The 26449-nt window shown below is 40.2% G+C and overlaps 1 protein-coding gene across 2 annotated transcripts in view; it reads right to left on the bottom strand.

The window, feature by feature from the left end:
* The window catches only part of LOC131572039 (complement C4-like), a 52860-nt gene extending 26743 nt beyond the window's left edge, over positions 1-26117 (bottom strand). Inside the window, exons 1-18 of one of the 2 annotated variants that reach the window (XM_058824924.1) lie at positions 25980-26065; positions 24794-24902; positions 24405-24546; positions 14875-14957; positions 13218-13410; positions 12022-12202; positions 11306-11376; positions 10908-10993; positions 10154-10236; positions 8961-9048; positions 6454-6559; positions 6128-6251; positions 5696-5811; positions 4784-4951; positions 3837-4034; positions 2031-2222; positions 554-703; positions 10-136 (exon numbers count right to left, since the gene is read on the bottom strand). In XM_058824924.1, coding sequence (XP_058680907.1) covers positions 10-136; positions 554-703; positions 2031-2222; positions 3837-4034; positions 4784-4951; positions 5696-5811; positions 6128-6251; positions 6454-6559; positions 8961-9048; positions 10154-10236; positions 10908-10993; positions 11306-11376; positions 12022-12202; positions 13218-13410; positions 14875-14939 — 1948 coding nt within the window. In that variant the 5' untranslated portion in view covers positions 14940-14957; positions 24405-24546; positions 24794-24902; positions 25980-26065. Of the gene's footprint in view, positions 1-9; positions 137-553; positions 704-2030; positions 2223-3836; positions 4035-4783; positions 4952-5695; positions 5812-6127; positions 6252-6453; positions 6560-8960; positions 9049-10153; positions 10237-10907; positions 10994-11305; positions 11377-12021; positions 12203-13217; positions 13411-14874; positions 14958-24404; positions 24547-24793; positions 24903-25979 lie in introns of both variants that reach the window. The other variant, XM_058824926.1, reaches the window with a different exon arrangement.
* Positions 26118-26449: the final 332 nt, after the last annotated feature.

The following is a 26449-nucleotide window of genomic DNA, read 5'->3' as shown; positions in this document are numbered from 1 at the left end:
TGCACTTACCTTCCCGAATGCTGGATTGAATTGTGTCTGATATAAAAGCCAGACCAACATCAGTAAAAACTTGAATGCTGTTTGCGCCACCACCCACAGAACAGCCAAGATCATATGAATTCATAGCATTAAATACCTGCCAAATAAAATGGCACAGATGGCTGTACATGCTTGTAAAGAATTTATTCATATATCAGAACAATTCTTGTGGCCTTTGATTCGCAGAAACAAGAGAAACCGGTGGTGCAAGCTGCATCTGGAAGCAGATTAAAGCTGAGGGGTGTTTTAGTTAGGGAGTGCTTTCGAGCCATGCTTTTTTAAATGTACAAACTTGTCTGCCATAGGTTGGAAATCCCCATCTTAAATATACCACTCATCTTAAACATGCAATTCATCTTAAATAGATCCTAAATTGCAAAAGAAAAAACATTTTCAAATTTAGCAAAATGTTGTCTAGGCAATTAATAGCCATTAATTATATTTTGATCCTCTCATTAGTCATGGGAAAATTTGCTTGACTAGTAGATGTGATATTTTGTTACAAATGTCTTACCTTTTTGGCTGTAAGCTTATTTTTCTTATTCAGAATAAAAACTGCCTTATCAACCACAGCTAAGGCAACTTTTCCCGCATGGTCCGTTTCAATCTGCAAATTGACCTGGTCTGCTGGTTCATACGTGTCTTGTTCTGTTCTCACTTTAATCTAAATAAAAAGGATGAAAAAAAATATAATATTTTTATATTATGGTGAAGATTCTTTGGGCCAGGAACACTGTCAGCTGTGACTGTCATCAGTCAGAGATTGTGAGATGTTCCTGTTTTGTGAAATTTCTGCCTGGGATCCTGTGTTTGGAACACATAGGTGCAGGTATTTTACACTGAAGGAAATCATGGGGAGCTGAAAGATGTGTCCTGCAGAACTTTGGATGTTGGCTTTCAATGACATTTAAGCACCAAGGGAAATTAAAAGTTTGTGTTAGGGGTTTTTGGAACTGGGGTCTTCAACATAATTTTGTTTATTTCCATTGGAAAAAAATTACCATGAAAGACATGAGCACATTGTCTTTGTCATTGCATGGTAATGTACAAAATTAAACAAATTAAACCAGTCTGTAATAATATTTCCTGCTTTCTATCACTCACTTGAAATTTTTAGCATATGTGAGCAAACACAGATCTGGTTCTGATGTACACACTTCTGTGATTTAAACAGGAAGTAGCCATGGTGACTATGAATAATAGGGAATTATTACTATAAAGTCCTGTGAACACTACTGAATTTTGTCCATGTATAAATGAAGGGTTGGTTTGTCTGTTGGAGACAGATGATTTTTTCTTGAAAACATTTTCCCCCAATGGACTACCATATTCTTTTTCCAAAACAAACATTTTCAGTAGAAAAAAATAATTTTAGACAGCTGACAATTTTCAGCAATTGGGTTTCATGCTATTGGTAGAAATTCCTGTGTCTTCATTTTTTTTTCATTTTACCTTATGGTCCCAAAGCGAGGAGGAGGAAGAGGAGAAGGAAGATGAAAGAAAGGCTTAGAGGGCCTCCCATTTTGTCTACACTTCATTTTCTAATGTAAACCATTATTAAAAGCTTTTAAAGTACTACCAAAATTCAGAAAATTACTTTTAAAGAAATTAAAAAGCTTGAAAAATTACTTCAAATTCATACTTTTTCCCCCAATAAATGGCTTCACTTTCTTTCCTGCGACACACATCACTAACAAAAGAGAAAGTTAAAAAGAGATTTCTCCCCCTCAATAACTCTATCAGCATTTTCTTGTGGATTTCTAAAATTTCACTCACAGGGGGTGATTTTTTCTGTAAGAAACTATTTCTCATCTCTTTGAAGCACAACCTGAGAGCCTTTCCAAGTTATACCTTTTGTCATGACTCCTGATGACTCCTTTTCAATAAAAATGACATGTCTCACTTTATAATCCCAGGCCTGCGCTTGCTCTGCCACTACCCCATTTAAAAAAAATTTGGAATGCAACAGAAGCCATGGGCTTTGAAAGCACCTTTCCTTCGCAGACATCCATGACGTCCACCCAGACAGAATCAGCGATGATCTCTTGCTGGCCCTCGTTCTCAATGAAGTAGTAGGCTAAAAACCGAAAGGCAGGCACCATCTTCTCGGTGATTTTAAGGTTTATTACTTTGTTTGAGGACAGGACCCTTCCCAGAAGCTCAGCTTGTCCCTTTGCCACAACCTGCAAGGCAGAAACAATTGAAATAAAATACTGTGACTATGTCCCAGAAAGGCCATTATGATGAATAATTTTACATTTTGGTTTTTTTTTTTTCCTGAGGCAAATTCTGTTTAAAATATGTTTTCTTCTAATGGCATTAACAGTTTTGATTGCCAAAGCAGTATACCAGCAGCCTGGAGGAGACCTGCACACTGTGGTGGTGGATCTCTGCTACACTGGTCTTGTGGCCCAGGTTTGAACACAAATCTGTCACCCTCCACTCAGTCTTACAGCTTTAGAAGGGTTACCCAGATAGTAAAAACACTAAATTTTGTCTTCTACAATGACTGGTCATCACATCTAGGAAGATATCAGCATTATTTACTCTGTAATCAGTACTGAATCCTTCAGATGGTGGGAAAGAGTTGGAGCAGGAGGTTTAAGGATAAAGTCCCACAGACTCATCTTGAACTGATTTCAGCCCATCCTTCACTATTTAACTCCTTCCTTCCTACATTATGTTAACTATAGTCTTGGGTGGTCAGAGGAATGAAAAAACAGGCACAGCAGCAGGAGTGAGGGTGCTCTTCCCAGAACAAAATATGTGAAGCTTTCCTAAACATACAGGGTTTCAGGAAGTAACAAAGGCATGCTACAGCCTGCCCTGAAATCCTCACTGTCTTTGTTAAAATGACCAAAGTTTGGGAGAGACCCTCGCTGCTGAGCTTCAGCAGTGTCACCATCCCTCCCACACATCCTGCCTGCCCAGCACTATACCTTCCCAAAGATTGGCAGCACCAGTTCCAGCCCTGTGGTACATCATCCATTGAAAACAAACCCCCAAACCTAAACTTAACTCCTAGGGATACAATTATTCCAATATGTCAGAGCCCTTTTAAAAAAAAATGGGAACTGATATCTTGGCACTTAACATCCTGTGAAATTTAGGCTGCCAAGGAAAATGAGGACAAAGAGAGTGAGAAAGGGATTAAACACATTTTACATTCAACAGATTCACTCCTGGCATGTACCTGCAAACACATTTGTCCCATTCAGCAAAATAAATACTCTCCATTTTACATGCCCTAAAAATAACTGCAAATGTATAAACGCCAGCAGAATCATAGAAATAATTTCTGAAAAGGACCTATGGAGATCTCTAGTCCATCTGCTTGCTCTAAGATGAGACATCACCAGGGTAAGACTAGATGAGACTGGCGAGGGTTTCTTTTATTGAGTGTTGAATTTTTCTCAGGCTGGAAAATCTCTCAACTCCCTGGGGAGCCTCTTCCAATATTGCACTCATTACTAGTGAATAGATTTTTCCAAAATGAATCTCCCAGGCCATAATTTTTAACCTTGGTCCCTTGTTAGATTGTGTGGCACCGCCTAGGACATCTTGTCTCCACTATGCCTTAATTCCTCTTCAAGTAGTTTAAGGTTGCTACTAATTCACTCTTAGGCTCTTCACCCAACTGAGCAAGCCCAGTTCCCTCAGCCTGTCTTGGTGGGTCTGGAGTGCCAGAACACCAATCATCCCACTTGCCTTTTGCTAGACCCCCTTGGTAACTAGGTAAATGTTCCAGGCTGCATAATTTGTGAAAGAAATTACTGATATGATACTGTTCTGTTTACCATATAATAGAAATAGCCAATGTTTCCTCTGCCAGGTTGATGAATATCATTCAAGGTGATGGGCAAGGTATCTCCTGGTGCCACAACAGTGTGTGGGATGCTGATGCTGAGGTAGTTTGGGGAAGCAGACTGGTATCTTTCAGCTCTGATGCTGGTTTCAGGTGTTTCTAATCTTTCTTTACCCTCTTCAGCCTTTACCTGTCAGGGAAGAAAAGGACAGAGTGAGTAAAGTGTCCCGCAGGAGACAGTGTATAGTGTCACAAATAATCACATTGTGCAAGGTTATTTGGAAAATACTGTGAAATAAAAGGAATAATTGCTGAGCCCTCATTAGCAGAACGTGGCATCAAAACCCAGGATTTTAGTTACTTTATTCTCTTACCCCATTTTGCCTCTTGCTGTATTTACATTTGGTATTTTCACCCTTGGCTCTTTCTAAATGAGAATCAATGGCTCAAAAATCACAAAATGATTTTGTACTCAGACAATTTTTTCCCCCCATTTTTTATATTGTGGACATAATTGAACCCTCTGAGTGGGCAGATGTAGTTGACTCTCTGCATTGCTCAGGACCTTTTCCTTCACTTTCCTCTGATAATTATCTATCACTTTGTATGGTGATATTCCTTACAGTCCCATTTCTGTCCTTCATGCCAGGCAAATGCACATCCAGAACACAAAAATGTATCACTATAACCAATGCATGTACTGCCAAGGCTCCAATGATGCTACAGGAGTGTCTTTCACTTGAGACATCCCTCAGGCCCCTGCTCTGTATAACAAATCTTTCACAATCTGGACAAGGATCTCCAGGTTGTATAACAAATCATGTTCCACCATCTGCGCTAATTCCATGAAAAGTGATCATCTTCACAATTGTTTATAATTGTCATTTGAGCAATTCTCAGTGGGATACTTTTAAACATGGATGCTTGCATTTTCTTTACCTTTATTTCAAGCACTTGGGCATCTTTGGGGATGTTAAAAGTGATGGAGACCAGACCCTCTCTATTACAGAAGGCAGTCTTCTTCACCGGGGGTTTTCCAGGCAAGGTAAGAGTGGCAGTGATAAATAGGAAGGCAGCAGGAGTACCATCAACAAAAGTGGCAGTTACCTATTGAAAAGATAGTTCTGTTATTTACAGGAAATCCTATGTTTAAAAAATGCACACAAACAAGAAGCAATTTTAATTTATAATTTTTATGAACTGAGAAAAAGATATAAAACTGTGCATACCAGCATTCAAAAATTTGAGTTTTGAGAAAAGGGGATAGCAATTGACTCAGTCTAGACTTTAGTTTAAGTAAAAAACTATGAGTACAGATTACAAAATGCCTCAGATTTTCACTTAGCATCTATTTAATCTAAGCAGGTCCCAGAGATATTTGTCATTAACTATTATAAGGTAATATTCTGACTTTAACTCTTCATAGAAAACGCTTGAAAAACTTGAAGGCGTGAAGTTTCAAGCCACATAGTCTCAAATGTATTTATTTAAAAAGGCAATAATACCCCATTTTACTGTTAAGAATTTTAGTTTGATGTGGGATTATTTTATTACAATATTCTTGTTTCAATATTTTTATATGGAAGAGAGGAAGAGACTCCTATGTTTTATAAAACTTTGTAGGGCAACAGTGCACATTGACTTCTAGAGCAGAAAGCCAGCATTTTCTGGCTGTTCAGGTGCTGAGCATACAGAAAAGGGACAAACCAGACACACAAACAGCAGCTCTGTGTTGCACCTATTGTTGAAGGTCTTGGTCCTACAGAGCTCACAGTGGATCAGACAAGGAAAGAGGGCAGGTGTAAATGCAGTGCTATGAAGGCAGACAGACACACTCAGAACACTACATACCATAACAGAGAAGGGGGCTCCAGGCACAAAATACTTTTTGGTGTTAGACAGATCAAGAGCATAAGGAGATCTCACAAACTTCACACTGCTGAGTTCCTCTTCCCTCATCTCACCACCTGTTAATATCAAACAGTATGTGTTGCTATGGGGGCACTAACTATGGACTTGCATACCTTGGATATCTAATCTTCTGAAAGATTTTGTTTTCATTTTCAGCTATTGGAGAGAGTTAGCTATCTAATGTCATCTGCAACTTGGAGCTTGAGCAGCCACTTTCCATCCAAGATTCTTCTAGTTAATTCCCTACAGCATGAGCAAGCTTTACAGTAAAGATGGATCCAGTGAGACCAAATTCCCCACATAGCAGATTACACCAGAGAAAGATCAGTGTGAATCTTCCAGACTGTATCAGCCAAGCCATACTGTACTCACTTGCAGTTTCTACAGTGGTAACAGCCACATATAAATGAAAACCTTCCAGGGTGGAAATGCCCTTTCTCAATTTCTCTTCCAAAAGTGGTGTACTTAAAGTAACTCTTCCTTTTCCATTTTGGATCTAAAACAAAAGTGAGAGAAAAAAAAAAAAAAAAAAAAACAAAAAAGGAAAGAGAGACAGCATTACTGGTTTGTGGCCATTAGAAATAAAATGTTTATACCACAGCTATAGTATTATGGACTTATAAGTTTCCAGAACTTTTGACAATATTCCACTTAGGAGAATATTAGGATAAATCAGAGTAGTTCCACTGAATACTTACTGATAGCTGTTGCTCCAGGCCTGGAATAAATATTTTGTTCTCATTTTCATCAATTATGCCAAATCGCACATATGCAGCACCTTGAATCTCTTTCCCGTAAGAATGTCTTTGGAAGGAAGAAAAGTGAGGAGAGGGATCATTATTTTAATAAAAAAGTAAGCATAAGGCAGACTAATCATTTTGTGCTGAAAAAATATTGGAATATTTGTAGGCATCCCTTTTTTAACTAATAGCTTTAAAACAAAATTCAGTCCTACTCGCTCATAACTCAAACCTGAAAACTTTTACTGATCATTGTGCCAACTGGTGATTTCAAATGCAAAGATATTTATAGCATAAGTCACATTGGCAGAATTGAATGGGGAGACATCATCTGGTAAAATTTGCACCAGAATAATTTTTAATTTTTTTTAACAAATTAATGAGAACTTAAGTTTCATTGCTGCCAGACTTCAAGAGATCTTACACCACTCATCCCATTTAGCTTGGATGAACAGCTATTTCCTTTGTATGAGATACTCATGAGCAGAGCATAGAAAATTAAGGAACAGAAAATCATTTCAGGGACTGATATGAAATATTTGGTACCTCTGAAGATGCACAGCAGGAAGACTCTCCCTGCTGGTATTCTCACACCTGCATTGGGTAGAGTGGACATCCTCTGCCCCATGTCACTCCTACAGGTTTAGGCAGTATGGCAGAAAAGTCCTCTTGTGAGTGAAATATTTGCCAGATCAGCATCTGGCCAGAACACCCCTGAACATTTAATAAAGGTCATGGGGAGAGAGGATGGGGCATGTTGCGGCACCGGGCTCTGTGCTCAAGGAAACCCTGGCAGATGTGCAGCAGCACAGTGTGCAATGTGCTACATGAGACCTGCCATGGCCATGGTGTTGTCTTTTGCTTGTGGAAATCCCACTTCACCTCAGGCTTATTTTTGTTTAAACAAGCCTCTTTCAAATCGACCTGATCAGCAGAACTATCTATACCAATAAAGCCAATGGAGAGACAGGTTTTATGAAAACTGCATTAAATGCCAGAGCTAATAAATGGGAAACAATAGTCAATTACACCAAATAACTTCATTACAAGCATGGCCAGTTTAGAGAAATAAGTTCAATTATCAGGAATTTCATATGCTGATTTTGATGAAAGTCATGCAGGCCTGTGTGGCACCACTAGGACTTTTTCCAATAAGGAAAGGAATGGTATCCAGTCATTGAGGGCGAATTTTTCCTCTTAAATAATTATGATGCTGATGAGAAGTCAAATATATACAAAGTTCATAAACTCAAAATAGAGTGCTGCAATAGCGCAGAGAAAAATTTAGAAAGGATTAAGATACTGAAGCCAGTGATTTGAAATAATTTCATATCACAACATGAAATGATCATGATTAAAGCAAGTAATTATTCAATAGAACCAAATAAAAATTCAAGAAGATAGGAAGAGTTGAGTTTGTTCAGGCAAGCACAAGGAGGTGGATACAGGCTCTGTCTGCTCTTTCAAGGTGTGCTGGGGAATGGAAGGACCAGCTCAGGCAAGGACAGCAGGCAGTAGTCTAACAGTCCTCACTCCTCTGAAACTGAATAGATTTATCCCAACTATGAAAGAAGGCCAGCTGCTTACACCTGCCTGTTCTCATTTCATAACATTTATTCCTCTTTAGAAAAAGAAAAAAACCCAAAAGTATCAAGTTCTAATTTAGTCATTCTCCTAACAGGCAGTTTCTTAGCATTTCTACTGTTATGAAAACTGAAAATTCAACTGCCAAAAAATATTTTGATGGATTAAATTTTCATTGTCTGCCTTCCTAAGTTGCTCTGTGTTTGATGCCATTCTAATTTGGTATGGGACCAGGTGTAATTCATTTGCCTTTGAGCCCTGCCCCGTGGTCTGGCCAGTCTGAGAGCTCTGTAGCTGTGGAACATCCAGGCCAGAGTACTGCTGTTCAGCAATGGACATGTGATGCTGTAGTGATGCTCATGGAAACTCCTCTGATTATTTGTATTTATCCACCTGGAAGCCTTTCTGCATAAATCATTACTCTTGAACAAGCACTAGCTTATTGCTCACAGACTGCACTGTGCTTTGAGAAAATTCCATACCCAAACTTGAATCCAGCTCTACGTGAATTATGTTACATAGCACAGTGGAGGCTTTAGAACATTTCTAAATATTTAAACTAAAATTACACAGAAAACCAGGTGACTAATTTGCCTGGACCCTTGCATAGGAACACAGAAGAGAATCCTAAATAGCCACCTTTGACAGCAAACAGAAATATTCAGAAAATCTTGTTCCAACTTGATCAGCATGGCCTGGACCCAGGCAGCACTTGGCACTGATGTCTCAAGTCAGTGGTGGAAACAGAGATTGTATAGGATAAGTCAGATCTAAGTCAAGAGAGAAGCTAGTTAACTCTTAATGACAAGAAAAAGGTAAAAGTCACAAAACTCATATCTGCTTATCTGGCCCTTAACCAGCCTGGCTCTGAGCACACCTACTTTGCCTCGATGTCAAACACAAAGCTTTCATTCCAGATATGGTAGTATGGATGAAGTGGGATGAGTTTGACTTCAAAACTTGGAAGTTCTGCATGGAAAAAGAAAAAAGACAGAAGGTCATGACATGTGAGTTTCAAACATACCTTAAACTCCTGTCGTGGCAACACACACTGAGACAATGCAGCTGCATTGAAGCATGTTTTAGTTTGAGCGAGCAGTGCCCTTCTGAAGCAAATCTACTGGTCATTTTCAGTTATTCTGCTCTGCTTCACATAGTGGAGCAGTCTTCAAGCACACAAAATCTGTTTATTTACAATGAAAACTCTGCCTGCTCATGGGCAGGAAGTGCCCTGGACTAGGAGCAGGCCGAGCTAAACCCACTCTGAATTGGGTGGAGAGTGGATCTGAGCTCCTCAGCATCAGCTGTGTCACTCTGAATTTGCTCCTACAAAGCCAACCTATTTGTTTCTGCAGGTATATCAGAGTGATTTGCTCCTGCTTGCAGCTGTTTGGAGAGGGGGCCGTAATCTCCACTATTCTGCTACCTCCACTAGCTAAGGCAAAATCAGTTTTGTTAAACAGAGATTTTCAGGCAACCTCAAGGTTTTCTTTTCTCTTTAAAGGAATAAAAATCAAAACAATGAAACAACAAGCCCACATTGATTTTACAAGGAGGTATAATTTCAGTGTAAATAAAGCAAACTACTTCTTATCCCAAATTGTTGTTTTTACATTTTTACGTTATCCAAAGGACCCTTATTTTCCATAAAAAAGATTCTTTGAGGATAGGAATAACTCTAATAAACTTCCAGACTGAATTTCACTGAGACAAAATGGGCAGGTTTTTTTTTTCTCTTTCTTCCATCCCAATATTCACTGCAAACTTTAGCCAGAATTGAAATGACTTCAAAATGGAGCTCATCACACTTTTTTTTCCTGTGGTAGGAGAGCCCATCCAATGTTTTGTGATAAAATGTTTAAAATGTGATTGAAAAGTTACTAAATCTGTATAAAAACTCCTTATAAAATATAAACCACACAAAGCTGGAATTTTCTTCTGTGCATCAGAAATAGCAATGATGCACTGAAACACCATGAAAGCCTAACTACAGCCAGATTTAACTACTGCAGTGTATTTTTAACACATTGTGATAACTCCTTATATTTTTAATGCAAATCTTATAATATCTCACCATATCTTTTAACTTCAAATTCAGTGGAAACATTAGACATTTCATGTTGATGAAACCAGGCTTTGATTTTCCAAATTCCAGGCCTAAAGTCCAGATTCAGCAGAAAATAGTTAATTACAATTCCTCAGATATTTTATTATGCAAACACATAAATTATCACTGAATTATAATATTTGCTTTACTTTGATCTCATCCCTAAATAATTAATTAATGGTTTTATTTTTACTGGGAGGAGCCAGCAACATATATTTCCAAGTGTCTTAGGAAACACTCAAAACAAGTATGAGGAAGTACAAGATAACATATTTGCAAACCACTACCTTTGAAAAGCCCACAGAAACAGAGAACTCATCAAATATTTCCTATAGCTCATCTTCACTGAGATATCAAAATCAACTTAGCATGCCAGAAGACCTTGAATATTAAGTAAAAGCTTGACTGTTTGTAATCAGATTTAATAAATAACACTTTGCAGACTAGCCCTTTTAGAAGTGCTCCCTTCAAAGAAGCCATACGTTTCAGCAGATATTTGAGCAGTTTAATTGTTCTTTACCAGGATACATGTTGCTAATTGCAGCATATTTACAGTAAATTCTGGACTCATCTATCCAGGATGAGGTGCTTAAAGGTGAAAAGATACTGATCATGTGTCCCATGGTGAAAGAAAGACAATTTTGAAAAGTAATTCAAGAAATTCAGCAGTTAAAAATCTTAATCTCCAGGCTTTGATGCAGAAGGCACAGCAGTAACATACTCAGCAATGTCAGGTATAGCAAAGTGTTCACCAAACACTGTGTTTATTTTCCGGTCTGACTTTTTAACCACCATTCCCTTGGAATTCTGTTGAGACAGAAGAAGCAAACATGAAATTATGCCCCAGGTGTCAAATATTTACATCCAAAAGCTCAAGGTCATATCCTAGTGCTGTGGAAGAGAAAATGCTTTGCTTACTTTCCTACTGCATTACCCACATGTCACATATCTCCATGTTTCTGATATGGGCCAAAAATAACTACAGATATCTCACTATGTGCAAATACAGATTTCTGGAGAGGAGTCTCAGTTATTGTTGTGCTCTTGGATATTTTGTAAGAGTTTTCCATATCTCCTGCGCCGAAGAAGCACTCATCAACAGTGTTTTTGCATACTTACTAGCACAGCAACTGTAATGGTGTCATCTGTCGGCCTCATAGCATTGTCCAGAATGAAGATCCTGTATCTGACTGTTTAACAGAAGAATAAATATGTTCACAAATTTCTTTCTGGCCTTTCTATATACATATCATTGCAATCTAGTTAGTTACCAAATTTAAGATAAAACACTTTCTTTTAGTGAAAAGAAATATGAGAAATTTAAAGAAAATAATTGCATTCCTCCATAGCCCTTGCATGTCACATGACTGGATAAATTTTTGAAGAAAATTCTGAAAATTACTGAGGGAACTTCACTTGCTTTTGTATTCCTTTTGCAGTTGAGGCCTGAAACCAAACTCAAACCCTTTTTTTATTTCTCTCTTTTGTTAATTTAATTGGTAAGTAAAAAAACAGTAGGGGCCATAAAGAGCAAAGGTAACTTATTGCTGGTGTTACAAGCAGAAGCAGTAGGAGTTCAGTTTTTGACAGTTTCTCATGAGTTTTTTTTCCAAAGGAAAAGTCATCATTAACATTTTGAACAAAAAGGAGCAGATTTTTTCTGTCTCCCTTAAAAGTGACTGTCTCTGGAGGCATTTCCACAGGGTTGCTGCAATGTGCACAGCAGTCCCTGCAGAAGCCCTGGCTGCTGGAACAATCAGCTCGTTGCTACTTTTCTAATCCGGCCCTTGTAACATCCATATTCAACACCTGAAGAGAAGCATTTGTATTTCTACCTTGGGAACTCGGTGTGTAAACGGGCTTATCTGTCTGGATGAAAATGTAGCCTTTCCTGGAGGACAGGAGGATGCGAGTGCTCTTGGCAGTCATGGGGAGCTCCTTGCTCTCAGTGACCAGCAGAACATATGGCAGATTGCTCTTCTTGAACAGGCTCTGCTGCAGACTCCCTGGCTTGATCTGAGGAGAATAAAAGGGAAAACCCCACAGAGTCAGAGATGAGCTTGGTAATTTTGGGACCACATAGCAGAGGTTCCACAACAGCTGAAGTGCTTAAATAATCATATTAGCACCATTCAACATAAGATTTGCAATTATATCTTTCTTACTGGGTGTCATATTTTTCTTACTAGGTGAATATTTCTTTTTAATTAGAAATATCCTCTATAATCATCCATTTTCCACCACAGAAATACACTTTCTTCTGCCCAGTGTCAATAACTCCAGGTGGGAGAATTCAGACTACATGCCTGTTGATTTCCATTTACCACGTATCCTGTAAACACTATTTATGCTAAAATCTTGATTATGAGAATACTGCTTTACTTCATGCAGTTTAATGCGTTGCTTCTAAACATCACCCTTGACAGGAACCTGATTTGAAAGCTCTGCTGTTAGCTTTGGGAGTAACCAACCAGAGCCAAACTGAATATTGCTGTGTGCTTTTTTCCCAACCAAATAGCCCAAACTAGCGCTACAGAAATAAATCCTAACAGACTTCAAAGGGTGCCAGGAGCAAATGATGCAACATAGGATGTAAAGAATTAATCAACTTTAAAATCTGCAGAAAGAACATAGGCTTTGGTCTCAGAGACTACACATTTTTAAAGGTTTCTCTTGTATTGTAAAATGGCCAGTAGTAACCCAAAGGCCTGAATGCATTGTTTAAGTGAGGCAAAAAACCCAACAGTGATAAAATAATTAAATGTGTTTAAATTAAATTTCATTTATCACCAATGTGACAAAAACTTGAGCTTGTTATATGGGTGCAAAAGAATATTCACAACCACCACTGAAATTACATTAACATTGTTTTATTAGCTGGTTGGGTGAATAGGTTGCTGCTGTCTCTGGAATTGGTTTTGTCAGTGCCTCTTGGGATCAATGTTGTCTAGGTTCCAGCCTATTCCAAGTGGAGATTATGTGCTTTTTATCACCAAATAAAAAAATTAAATCACTCTGATGTCAGACTCACCATTATATTTTTCATCTCTTGGTAGCCATTGTTTTGGTTCAGGTTAAAGTAGATCTTCTCTGATATGAGCTGATTTTTCGTCTCATCTTTGAAGAATGCAGTAACCTGCACAGGGCTCTGTGCCCCGTGGACTTGAACTGTTATCGTCTCCTGTGTGCCCAAACGCACAACATTTGGGGCAGTAATCAGAAATCTAAAACAACAGATGAACAGATTGTCCAGTATGTATGTTCAACGACTGTCCAAACAATATAAATTTTAAAGACAAAACAGGCTCTCACAAAATAGCGGAGCGAGGGACTTGTGGAGATCACCTAATCCATTGCCCTTGTTAGTCAGAGTAGAGGTTAAAAGAAAATAATTTTCTCTGACTGATCTCCAAATTCTGACCTTTCCCATTTAAGTCCTGTAAAACATCAATCACTATACATAGACAAGAAAAAGCCTGAAATATATCCCTGGGACTACCAATGCAATTTCTAACCTGGTGCGACTCAGAGAAAGCTCTATAAACTCAAATTTCTGAAACAGAACAAGGGCATGCATTGAAAAACAATGTATACATATTAATAAACACACAATTAGTGCTACAAAGTTATGTATCTTCATGTACTAGCACCCACATTATGCCAGCTTATGCTTTAATGTGTCAGGAGGTATATATTCCCTATATAACCATATGTATGGGGTTACAAGTAGCTATCTTCCTTGCAATATCACTGTGAAATGTAGAGATCACAGAAGGTGAGACCACGTCCCTGGGAAGGACTGATTTGGAGGCTAAGTTGTTTGGGATTTTTTTTCCCTCTTTATTATTTTCTTTCATTCTTGACCTACTCTGGTGCTTCTTAGTAATTGATTTCATGACCTTTAAAATGTAGATCATTATCCTTGCTCTCATTTTTTTCAAGTCTATTTTACACAAAACAATTTTACAAAAATCAGAGAACTGTGTGAAGAGCCAAGTCCTGTCTCTTCACCCATGATGTCACATAGACAAAGAACAGTTCTGAGCTCAAGACAGGTGCTTTTGGAAAATTATAATTCTCCAGAACATTTCTAAAATGAAAGGTGAATGATTTTCTATTATCAGAATGGGTTGGCTGAACTACCTTTTTTATTTTTCAAAAAAAAACCCCCTCTTCTTTCTTAAATGCATAAAATGAAAGGTGAGGTATAGAAATCAGGGAATAAAGCTGGTATTTAATTTCATTCACTCAGAATCTGTTGGCTCTAGCAAAAGGTGCACAAGGCCTGGCTTATGTGTAAATCTCCACTGAGACAGAGGATAAATATAGAATACTGAAGGTCTCCTAGAAGTTAAACCTTTGCTTTTTGCAATGTATAAATCAATTACAGAGGGTTCTTTTTCCCCAAGATTTTTCAATCCCATAAATGTCATGAACGATAAGCGAGCGAACAGCAACAAGAGAGTGAACAAGCTGTACATTTTTAATTATTGGTTCCTGAGAGAATATTTCTTCCTTCAAAGAGTAGTTTTAAGCCTTTTACTTCTTACCTTTTTAAGGGTACACAAATTTTCAGTGGTCCAAGAACATGGCTTTTTTGATTCTCCATTGGGAGAGAGAGACTATTTCCTACCTTCACTTTCAAGGGATTTGTTAGGATTGAAGGATTTGTAATAAAATATACTTACGATGGTGCTTGTTGTGAATTGGGCAGCAGCAAACAAAAGCTCACCAACAATACCAGTCTTTCCATTGGAAAAGTCTACAACATCTGCAAAACAGAAGCACCAAAGAGCCACCATCAATCCTGGTGCTGCCTGTAGGAAATGGGCTGACAGCACATTGCAGCAAATGATGTTGCCTATCCTGGTTATTTATTAATAACTTGCAAAACTGTGCAAGCAATAGTGATGGACATGCTGGTGATGCACACAGTAATACCCTACGGAGAAACATTCTGGACTAAATCACAATTTTATACCTTTTTGTTCATGCATTCTCTTCCCAGCTTCAATGTTTTCACATGATAGCAACTAAAAGTCAAGTGCAGAGAGAAGTTTTCACAAATACTGCAAAGGCATCCCAAAATCCAACAAGACACTGTGGCTTGCAGAGTGGCTGTAGAGTATTTCTAAATGGGGACAAATACAGGTGACAGGTTCCTTCTCTAAGCCTTTATTTAACCCCAGGCATCTCTGTGGTCCAGCAAAGGTGAGAGAAAGTTCCTTCTGTTTAGACAGCACCAAACATGCTTTGCGGGAAATCTACCTGTACAACCCAGTTTCAGTCTGTGGTGCTTGGAGGAATTCATCTGCCTTTGCTTCATTGGAAACGAAATTGATGCCTCTGCCCAAGCCATTCAGTCCAATTTTCTTTTATGCCCAAGACATTGGGCTTTTCCAGAGGGCAATTAGTCTCATCTTACCATAAACATGTAAGATGAATCATCAGCTGAAGGCATTCCAGACTGCTCATCTTAAAAAGTAGGATACTGATAAGCAGAGGGGAAAGGCCTATTTGAGGAGTAACTGTTTGTACAAAATCCAGTTTTGATCAAAGGTAAATGAAAGAACTGAAACCATCATCAGGTCTCATTTTTGCAAACTTTTACTGGATCGTTGTCTCCCAAACACAATTTTGTTGACCCATGAAAATGGAAACATGCCCATCTGATTTTCAGGCAGGTCAAATCCCAGAAATCACATGGCTACTTCCAGGCTCTGGTGATGAACTGCCCTTTAACACACCACAGCTAAGTCTGCGTCTTTAATCATTAGCAATGAATGCCTTAAATCAGCACTCCCTTATTTGCAAGGTGAATTCATGCTCACAGCAAAGGTTCATTGCCCACAGTCATAGGACCTTCCCTCACTTGCCTAAGGGACATCTGCCTTACTTCAAGACAAGGAGATAGGGAAAGAGAAGAAGCTGACTACGAACCATTTCACTATTTTATACTTAGTGTGCTACAAGTTGGTAACTCCCTCTGAGACAAAATGAGACAGAAAATACTCTCTGCCCACTGGTGGTCACAGAAAGGGTGGGCAGCAGTAGCTGGATTCAAACTCGTGTCAGGAAAAGCTGCATTTTGCCTACTCGAGGCATAGTTTTTTGGCTTTTTTTGTTCCCCAAGAGACTGTCAGTTTCCTTCACCTGTTCTGGTTTTTTTCTCTCACTTCAGCTGTCAGGAGGGAGGAAAAATTTGAGGAAAGATACCTGTGGATCCTCAGAGTCAAATCCATGCTCTTTGGGAGATGTTTATAAGATTTCAGACTCGGGAACCATTAAGAACAAAGTAATTTTCTCTCTGCCCTCCTTTCCCACCCGCTAATTCCCTCCGCAGTTTTGCACTCACAAAACTGATTTATTTCCATGCCAGAATAATTTTCCTCAGGGCTTCTGGCCTCCCAAACCCAAGAGAGATGATGAGGAAGAGTAGAGATTTCCACCATAAAGCTAGTTTGTGTTCAAGGCAAAGACATGTGGAAGAAAAAAAGTCCTTTTGGGAACTGGGCTTGTGCTCTCCCTAGGGAGCAGAAGAGTCTTGTTAAACCTGCAGCTGGTAAAATCAGGATTCTCACTCCAGTAAGGATAATGGGGAGAGTTAATTAAGAGCAGCAGTGGCTGTGGAGCATGCTAAGGCTCCTGCCCTCTTCAGAGAAAGTTCTGCTGCTCCATCTTGCACTGCTGCCATCCAGGGTTGGAGCTGATGCAACCACTGAGCAATCCTAGTCACTAAAACCGGACAAGAGACAACTGTGAGTGGGTCCTTTGCTTTTCTCCAGGCAAATACAGAGTAAGAAAAGAAACAACATCTGCTAATTCCTTGAAAAAGATGTAAAGGAGTTCTCCCAGCTGAAAAGCCAACAATTTCCAGAAGACTGCAACACAACCAGCAGGGATTTCCTACTTCTGAAGTCACAGGAAAGGCACCTCTGCAGTGAGAGGTCACACCAAAATCCTGCTCTGTGCCCATCTTTGTCAGAGGGGTGGAGATGGGATTTCCATTGTCCAGGCTGGCTTGTTTGTCAGGGACCGAGGTCTGTTTGCACAGCAATGCAAACAGCCATGTATGAACTCACAGCTAGACATTTTCACAGATCACTTTCTAAAGCAAACCTCAGAAAATATATTATTTTGCTTTCACTTGTCTTTAATTGGATTTGCACAATTTTGCTTCCTTAAGTGAAGTATGAATAAATATATGTGCATACACAACAGCTGTCCATAGCAATATGCTGCATAAAAATTTTATACTTGAATTTAAGGAGGTGTTCTGACTCTTAATAAAGCTATTTTGTCACCAAAATATAAACCAGTGACTTCAATTAAATATAATTTTTTCTCACTGTATCTTGCAACACAAAAGAGCAAGCTTATGCATAACCACCTGTATAATGAGAATTAAAATTCCTTATGCTTAATTGTTCTGTCTCTGGGTTTTTATAAAATAATCATTGGTTTTCTAGTATTGCAGATTCTACACACAGTGATTTGTAGTAAAATGTAAAACATTCCAGTCCAAAGCCAGATTAAAATGTAACAAAATGAAACTAAATAAAATAAAACAGTCTTGGTTGAAGGTCTCCAGCACACTCATGAGAGAGACAACACAGAAAATCCCCTCTAAAATAACTTAAGTGTCTTTTCTTTTTCTAAAGGCAAAGTCCTTTCGTGTTTACTCATCAGCCACATTTCACCTATTGATCCTTCAGCTGGCCCATGTGGCCTATGGAAAGCACAGCCTGGGACTGATATGTGTGTGAGCCCCAAACCTGGGGAGACAGAATTGCTTTATTTTCAGTATGTGCTGTCTCTCCTTTCAGCACCTTCGTTTGAACTTGGTGGGATTTCACAGTGTTTTGAGCAGCAGCAGCAGCAGTTTTTGTTCTTTGGCATGAAGAGCTTCCCAAAGCCTTTTTCCCCTTAATCAGCCTAAATACTAACGAGGCCAAACTCTCCTTTCACTTTCGCCCTGCGCTCTTTCACCTCTGCCGGGCAGAGGGGTACAAAGGGCAGCTTCACAAAACCCATTTCACGAATGAGCCCTGCAGTGACATCCTCTCTGCCAAGTTACAGGGACTTGTGACAAACACAAAAGGCCATATTTCACTTCTGACATTTCAGAAAATTAGATTTTGAAATCCCTTTTTCAACAGCAGACCATGAAGTGTGGGTCTAATTGGAAAAGTTCCTCTTAACAGCAGGATGGCTTCTCTTTAGTGTCAATACAAATTGGAATTGTAAATTAAAGCCATACTTTTTTTTCTTACCATAATCGAAGTAATGAAATGAAAAGGCTGTAGCTGCTTTTGCTGCTAAAAATGCTTTAAAAGTTCTGCATTTAGTGCTTCTATGTGTATCTACTGAAAAAAAAAGAAGTATATTTAGAGGAGGAAAACCAGAATTTCTCAGGCATTTTCTGCTCTTGCAAACAAGTCTGCATTTCCAGAGGATTAAGCTTTAGTTTTTTCTCATTAATTTCTTCCTCCCTTCTCTCTCATTCTCTAAATTATGTGATTTTCTGAATGCTGTGTTGAAAAAATAAAAATAGGGATTTTTGAAAAAACACCCCGAACCAGCACTGCTTCTGTAAAATTCTTATCTTCCAAAAGTGATCTATGAGGGATTATTTTAGTTCAAGCAATAAATGTGTAACACCACTGACATAACAGTTCATCATATTGTAATAATGCATCCTGTTTTCTTGGTAAACCATGTTTTCAAGGATCTCAGTGCTTTTGGCACCTTTAAGAAGCCATTAAGCTGGCCAGGAGGAGAGGAGATACCTGAGCATACAAGTGACTCACCCCAGAGCTGCTGGAAATGAGGAATAAAATAACTTGGCCTAAATAATACAGAATATTTGGAGTACTGCCCTTGTACTCAAACATCCTGATACTCTGCCTAGAGGCTTGTTCTCAAATCCATCCTTTGTGGTTTTCTTTTTCTTTTCTTTCAATTTCATGATAAACCCCAAAGTAACCCAAATTCTTCCTTGTTACCAACTGTAAATTACATAGAAAAATAATGTATTTCAAATAATTTGATCTTTCCCAACTTCTCCATTCCTCTGGACTGTAATGAGCAAAATTTTCTCTCTAGGGAATTCTCTTCTTCTTTTCAAGGGAGAAAAAGGTAAGAATAATTCTAAAGAAGCAAAAGGTATCTTGAGCATATCAGTGGAAAAAGCTGAAATTTTAAGTAGCTGAGAAGAGTGAAAGCAAAGGTTACATATCCAGTTCTGTGGATTTGGAGGCATATTGAGAAATCAAGTAAAGCCAGTCTCTTGCAGGAAAATTCTAGAGAAGTAACTTATAACTGACCCTCATTCCTAGGATTTCCTGACTTGCTGCATGGAGACACTCCAATGTTTCAGACAATTGCCCAATTTTGCCAGAAAATGTTTTACAGGCACAGCAAAGGAGAAAATAAATCCCATGCCATGTACAACCACAGCTATCATTGTGCCTACCTGCCGCTGGCAGCCTGCCCTGCTCTGATCTGAAAATTAAACCTAAAACATCCACTTCACCCAGTAACTCAGAGGAACACGGGACACCAGAGAGGAGAAGGCATCTCCTCCCCCAGGCTGGGAGAAAACTCAGCTCCCACCTCCATCACACTCAGGCAAGTTTAGGTCAGCTCCACTGGCAGATGGGAAGCTGCCCTACTTTTTGGATCCCTTGGTTTCAATGCTCAAGGATGAAATACAAAGAGAAAGGAGGAAAGGGACAGGATGTAAGGGTCAGGAGAATTTTGTGTTCATTGAAAAGAGAAGCTGCTCAGTGACAGCAGTTTCAGTGTCAGGAGCTGCAGCACCTCCCCATGTGGCAGGCCTGGCATCTGCTATCCTGATGGAGAGGGGAAAAGTCTGGATGACTTTTGTAGCAGCTCAGTGGGACAGTTGTTCAGGTAATGTATGCTGATCTCTTCTTTCTCAGAAATTTAGCCACGGAGCTCTGGCTCTTTGTGACACTCAGCTTTTTAGGCAGCTCTTTGGATGAACAGTGTGCCTCTTTGTCCTGGGAGATACACTGTACAGACACTGTACCCAGCCTGGACACAGCAATCACAGGAGGAATCTTCCCTCACAAACCCACTTTTACAGAATACCACCTCCTGCAAAATAATGCAAAAGAAGTCAGCTCTGCTGCCCTCTCAGTGGCTTAGATGCAGAGGGGAATATTGATGCCTTCAAAAGGGGATTGACTGGATGTCCCCAAAGCTCTGCTGGTGGTACTTGGGTCAGACACCCTGTCCAGATTATACAGTTAACCTTATGCTGTATCCACAGAATAAAAAAAAATTGTGAAGCTATAAAAAATGTGAAAAAGAAGGATATTTTCATGTATTAGTGAGCACATCTTGGAAGGCACATGAATCTGCTCTTGCTAATATGTGACTACATGTCTTGCTGCTTTGTGCTGGTTTTGGCTGGGGCAGAGTTAATTTTTTCAGAGTAGCTGCTGTGGGGCTGTGGTTTGGACTTGACCTGAAAGCAGTGGTGATAAGGTGGATGTTTTTGTTACTGCTGAGCACTGCTGACACAGAGCCAAGGCCTCTGGTTCTCACCCAGAGCAGGCTGTGGGTGCGCCAGGAACTGTGAGGGGACATAGCCAGGACAGCAGACTCCAGCTGAACAGAGGGAAATTCCAGACCATACCATGACAGCTGGGCAAAGAAGGGAGGAAACCAGGGACACTTGGAATGATGGCCTTTGTGCTCCCACTGTCCCATTTTTAGTCTTACAATTATTTCCCCATCGTGATGCAAGGGCAATGAGTGAGCAGTTGTATGTGCTTAGTTGTTGCATGGGGTAAAAACACACATATATATCTTTATGACCTGGGATATATTTCCAGACCGTTCATCCTTGATTTTTATCTGACCTCTGAATGAGGAAGATGAATTTTCAGTCACACCAGCATGTGGTCTAAAAACACATCTGCACCTCTCTGTTCAGCTTGTGGTCCCATCTGGGCATCTCTCTTCGCTTTCCTTCTTCTCCCTGCACTGGGTGTGACTGTGGGATCTGTCTCTGGATCAGTGAAGAAAAAAAAGGGCAGCTTTGAAAGAGACAGTGCCTATGGAACTCTAAGACTCAGGTAGAAGATCTAATTCTCTGGCTGTTAATGCTGTTCCTGGGCTTGGACACCATCTAGCCCTGCACCTGGAGCCCACTGGCCTCTCTCACCTAAATGGGGAAGCAGGTTTCTCCTCAAGGTTACACCCAGCTTGGGGCTGCCATGGCTGGCCCTTACCAAGCAGCTCAGCCTTGGGCTGCAGTGTTCTGCCTTCCAGGCTTTTCTCATCCCTTGCTGCCACCAGGGATGCCTTTTTCATCAATTCCCCCTTCTTTTCTGGAGTCCCCTTCTTGGTACTAGCTGTGCTTTGTTGATGAAAATGTGTCTTGAAGAGCTGTTTTTTGACCTTGGTTCTTGGGACAACCAAGATAGCATGGATGCCCTTGGAATGTGTTTTGTCTTTCTGCCTAGGGAAAGGCCATGGAAAACTACTGGAAAAACTAGCCACTAATACTATAGGCTACAAATATATTGTGAAAAACTACAGAAAGCACACAAAAGAAAAAGGCAAAAATCAGCACGGCCTCACCAGCAGCAGTTTCTTTATATCTGGGGCTGGCTCCTATTTCATGGGCTTTTACATTTCTGCCCAATCAGTGATAGATAAATAAATAAAGATGCAGTCATCAGAGATCATTAAGAATTACAACATAATGTAATGGATCCCTAAATTTCCAAACAGCTCCCTTTTCTTTGATGACTTCTGTAAAGCTTTTTGGCTTCAGTAAGTACATTGCAGATGCACATTTAGGCAGCAAGCCCAGCTCCAGTGGCTCTGGAGAAGAGTATTAACTTGTACATTATTCTATAAATATCTGCCATAAGTTTGCTGCATACATTCTCCTCTGAGGGATCAAAAAGTGTTGACTCACCGTGGCAGCATTAATGCCTCTGACCTGGCTCACATTTGGGATGTCAATATCCTTTAGGACATGGAATCTTGCAGCCACAATCTGCACATCCTACAGTATTTGTATACTGCTGCTACTGTAGCCTGAAGCAGCAAGAAGGGAGATTTGCAACAATATAGTAAAAAAAAAAAAGAAAAAGCTTTTCCTTCTATCCGTGTACTCCACACCTGTGATTGTTCTCTATGTGATTATTTGGAAATAGCAGCTTGTTTGGATAGGAGCATAAAGTACTCTGCAGAACATTCCCATCTCAGTTACACCATAAAAGATCATTTGACCCTTTAAAAATATTAGCTGTGACAGCATCAAGCATTTTCCCAACTATAATCTCCCCCATCAGCTCGCTCCCAGAGTCCTGCTGAGCCTGTTTGGAAAGCATCCCTTATCCCAGCGATGGCTGGCATGGCTCGGGGAGGCTGGAGGGGAGCACACACGCACGGAGCCCTGGTGCCATCCAGCGGCAGCTGTGCTCTGCACCACGGAGCGGGTTTCCTGAAGGACTGGGCAAGTGCCAGCCCTGCCTTCCGAGACCCCAGGTGTCCACCTCCCACACGGTACCTGGAGAAACGGGGAGTCAGCTCCCGATTAACATCTCCCTCTGGTTCTTCTCCACAGCGCAGGATGCTCCTACACGGGCTGTGGATCTGAGCCCTGTGACTGTCAACTCAGCTAAGTGTGTTTTAAAAAGCAATTTGAGTTACTGAAAGGAGGGTTTCCATCCTTGTTCATTCCAAGTAGTGCCTAAACATTTGTATGTAAACAAACAAACAAACACACAATAGAAAATAGGACAACACTCTCCAAACAAGTCCCAGGAAACCCGCTGATAGTTCAGAATCAATTGTTATCTTTTGAGACACCTCTGCTGGGATTCACTTTGGAATACTGAGAGTTGCCCACCTCTTGGCATCACAACCTTTACTCACCTGTCTCTGAAACCACCTTGTCTAGATACAAGTCCAGGTTTCTATCCAGCTTGCTTGATCTCTCATTTTGCAAAGAAATGAACCAGCAAAAGCAATGTTGCTCAAATCAACTTTTCAGGGTAAGTTTTTACAAGGTCAGTGCTCTCAGTTGGCAATACAGTTCAGGGCCAGTCATGAACCCCTTGCTCTGCCCAGGTGCATCAGCCTCATGGCATTAGACTGTGCAAGGTAGATGAAAAGGTTTGTGCTGACCACCACAGTTTGCTGCCAAGTACAAGGCTTATCTCATTTAAGTCCTTTCTGGGGTGATTAGTGCACTCAGAAGTTTGACCCCACTGCACACCTTATGGAGTTTCTGATTTACTGCAGCACACTCTTCCCACTCCCTGAGAGTCAAGAGCTTATCTGGGAAAACAGATGCCTTGAAAACATGGGGCCCCTATTCTCTGTTCCAGCTAAATTCCACTTAGAACTAGAAGGGAGGGTGAAAGATTACTTTAAACCATCTTTAAGATGCCCCTATTTCACAGCAGGCAGAGGACTAACTTCACTTCTAATAGAAGTTAAAGTGCCTTAAGGTATTGTGATAAAAGACCAGCTGCTTAGCAATGCTAACACCTTTCTGGCAAAAAGGAATAGGCAGAGAGGGTCTTTGGCTTCTCTGTCATAACATATATCTCTGAGGTTAAGAAAACACAAAAATACTTTCTGAGGATATTTATTTTACTGCTTATTCCTCTTTACAGTCTGCAGATAGCCCTTCTGAGGTGGGAGTTACAGTAAAAGTGAAGACTGTGTTAATTATATTTACCATGCTCTTAAAGAATAAATAACCCTATTTGTAACTGAGATATCTGAAAGTGCCTCTCTAAGGAGTCAGACAGGCAGGATCCACTACATGGAGCAGTGCAACACCATATAAAAGCAAGATAACAGGGGTAGGTAGATACAGAAGAATGCAGCTATGCACTTAGGAAAACAGTCCTCATACAAATTCAGATAAAGCAGAAGGCATTCCATCCTTTTCTCCAGCCTTGAGAGGTACTCTGACTCCCCCCTCATCTGCCTGCAGAGGTGGCCCACAAACACCATTTATGTTGCTGTGTGCACCCCCCTGCCCTCACCCACAGGGGCTACTCTTCACCTCTGCCACCTAACACAGAATTATCTCCTGTTTTTCCACGGCAGAGTCCAGAGTGAAAACAATCTAGGACCTCAGAACACAGCCCTAGCTGCTTGGAAAGAAGCATATTCCTTAGTGATTAGAGAAAAGAAAATAAAGCATTTCTCATACCTTGAAATTTGGAGAGTCAGCCTGGCCTTGCCAAAGTCCAAGTTTATCTTTAGTTATGAAGACTCCTTAAATGGCAATAGAAGAAACACGGGTAGAAAAAATCTATGCAGAGGAATAATCTGCTCATACCCGTAATGCTGAGCTGTATTTGAAATAACAGAAGACTAAATGAATGGGATAAACTTGTGGAAGAGTTGTGGCATAGAAAATTCCCTTGTGGTGTTTTTAATTGGGGTATTGTGAGTTTTATTTTTTTGAGAAAAGGAATAATCAGCCAGACAAAAATTAGTGTTGAAAGTCAAGAAGAACAAAAGCAGAACTGTGTGGCTGGAGCAGTTTCTACCCCCCCACACCACTGTTTTTTTGTTGTGGTGTGCAAGTAAGCATACCCAGAGTGCTCTATCCAAAGCTCTTCAGCATTCCTGCATCAGTGAAATGAGAAGAGGGAGATTTTCCCAGAGCAGCTCTGAAGGGAAATAGGTACATGTGGGTGTGTACCTGCAGGTAAAGGAGATAAAATTAAGAATTTAAAAAAGCAGATAGAGATCTTCATTCATTGCAGCCATTAAAGAGACTGGATTAAGTCTTACTTTCCTCATCTCCCTTTACTTTTCAGTGACAGTGGTCAGAATTGGCCTAATTTCTGGTTTCCTTGAAAACCCTTTAGTGAGCACATTTGCTCTAACAGCTGGAGTGCAAACCTTGTAACTAAAGAAACGGCTGTGAGCAAAGAGATTTAGATAGTTCAGAGGGATTTCAGAGAAGTGTGCATATGTAGGTTTACATGAGCATGTGTGCCTGCATCTGTGCACAGGTGTGCACATTTTACACAAGTTTCCAGGGGTTATAAATTTTCTTTGGGCTGTGCAATAGCTGAAAAGAACAGAAGGTGGCATGTTTTCAACATTTTCATCCAGCAAGTGCAGTAAAGGAATTGAAAGGAGCTGCAGTAAAGGGAAAAAGGGTACAGGAGAAAGAAGACAGCTAAACCCCAGCCAGACTCAATTTGATAATTCTCTGCTGTTAATGATTGTATGGATTCTGAAGGCTATCTCTGTTCCTTATTTTAGCAGTGTGATTCATTGGTGCCATAAGGGCTGATTTTACTAGAATTTGGAAAATATCATTGTAATATTTTTATAAAATTTGCAAAGCGCAGGTATGCCTTTTTTCCTGGGTTGTTCTTTTATTTGTTTGGGTTTTTGTTTGTTTGGTTGGTTTTTTTTAGTAATAAAATTCACACAGTATGATCAGTTAATCAAGAACCATATAAGGAAGATAAAAGTAGCCCCGACAGTTTCCCTTTAAAGTGCAGATACACGGGAGATAGTACCAAGAAAAAATGAGAATTAATTTACATTTGCTAAAAAAGTTATGAAGCAAAATCTCCAAAGAAATGAATCATAAATTATAGAGCTGTGTGTTCGCAAGTCATCAAATTAAGACCTTTCAGAATATTTAATCAGGCTTTGTGCAACTCTTACCACAAGCAGGTCCCTTTTAGTCTGCAGGGGCACCCTCTTGGCCTGCCTGCTTTTCTTTAAAGCACAGATTTAACACTCTTTTCTGACTCACCCCTCTATGAGAAGCAAGAGGTTCCCCGTGCCCTGGGAGGCAGCAGCAGGAAAAGCCCCGTGTACAGCCGGGGACTCACCAGGTAGGAAACTCCTCTTCTTGAGCTCTCCTTGCGCTTCCCTCCACAACTAATAGCCACAGCTCCTTTAATGAGAACCACACTGCTCCAGGGGGGTGGTGAGGGCTGGGCTGAGCAGGACCACAGTGACCCCTCCTGCCAGGAGCCACCAAGGAGCTGAGGCTCACATCCCGTGGGAATAAAGCTGCACTTTTGTTGTTCCCTTTGAGAAATCTTGGACAGCGTCTGACAGCAGACAGCCCTTCTTTGTTCAGCAGCCAAGCACCCTCCTTCCCTGGGCAGTGGATTTGCTTTTAACTTCATACCTTCACCAGATGAAAAAGACTCCCTTAGAATGTCTGGGGAGCAGGGAGACAGGTCTCAGGTGGCCCAGGGGCAGGCAGCATCCCCT

The sequence above is a fragment of the Ammospiza caudacuta genome, chromosome 2 (genome assembly GCF_027887145.1).
Source record: "Ammospiza caudacuta isolate bAmmCau1 chromosome 2, bAmmCau1.pri, whole genome shotgun sequence".
NCBI lineage: Eukaryota > Metazoa > Chordata > Aves > Passeriformes > Passerellidae > Ammospiza > Ammospiza caudacuta.
Note: the sequence above shows the minus strand (reverse complement) of the source record. Positions and strands in the feature narration are given on the sequence as shown.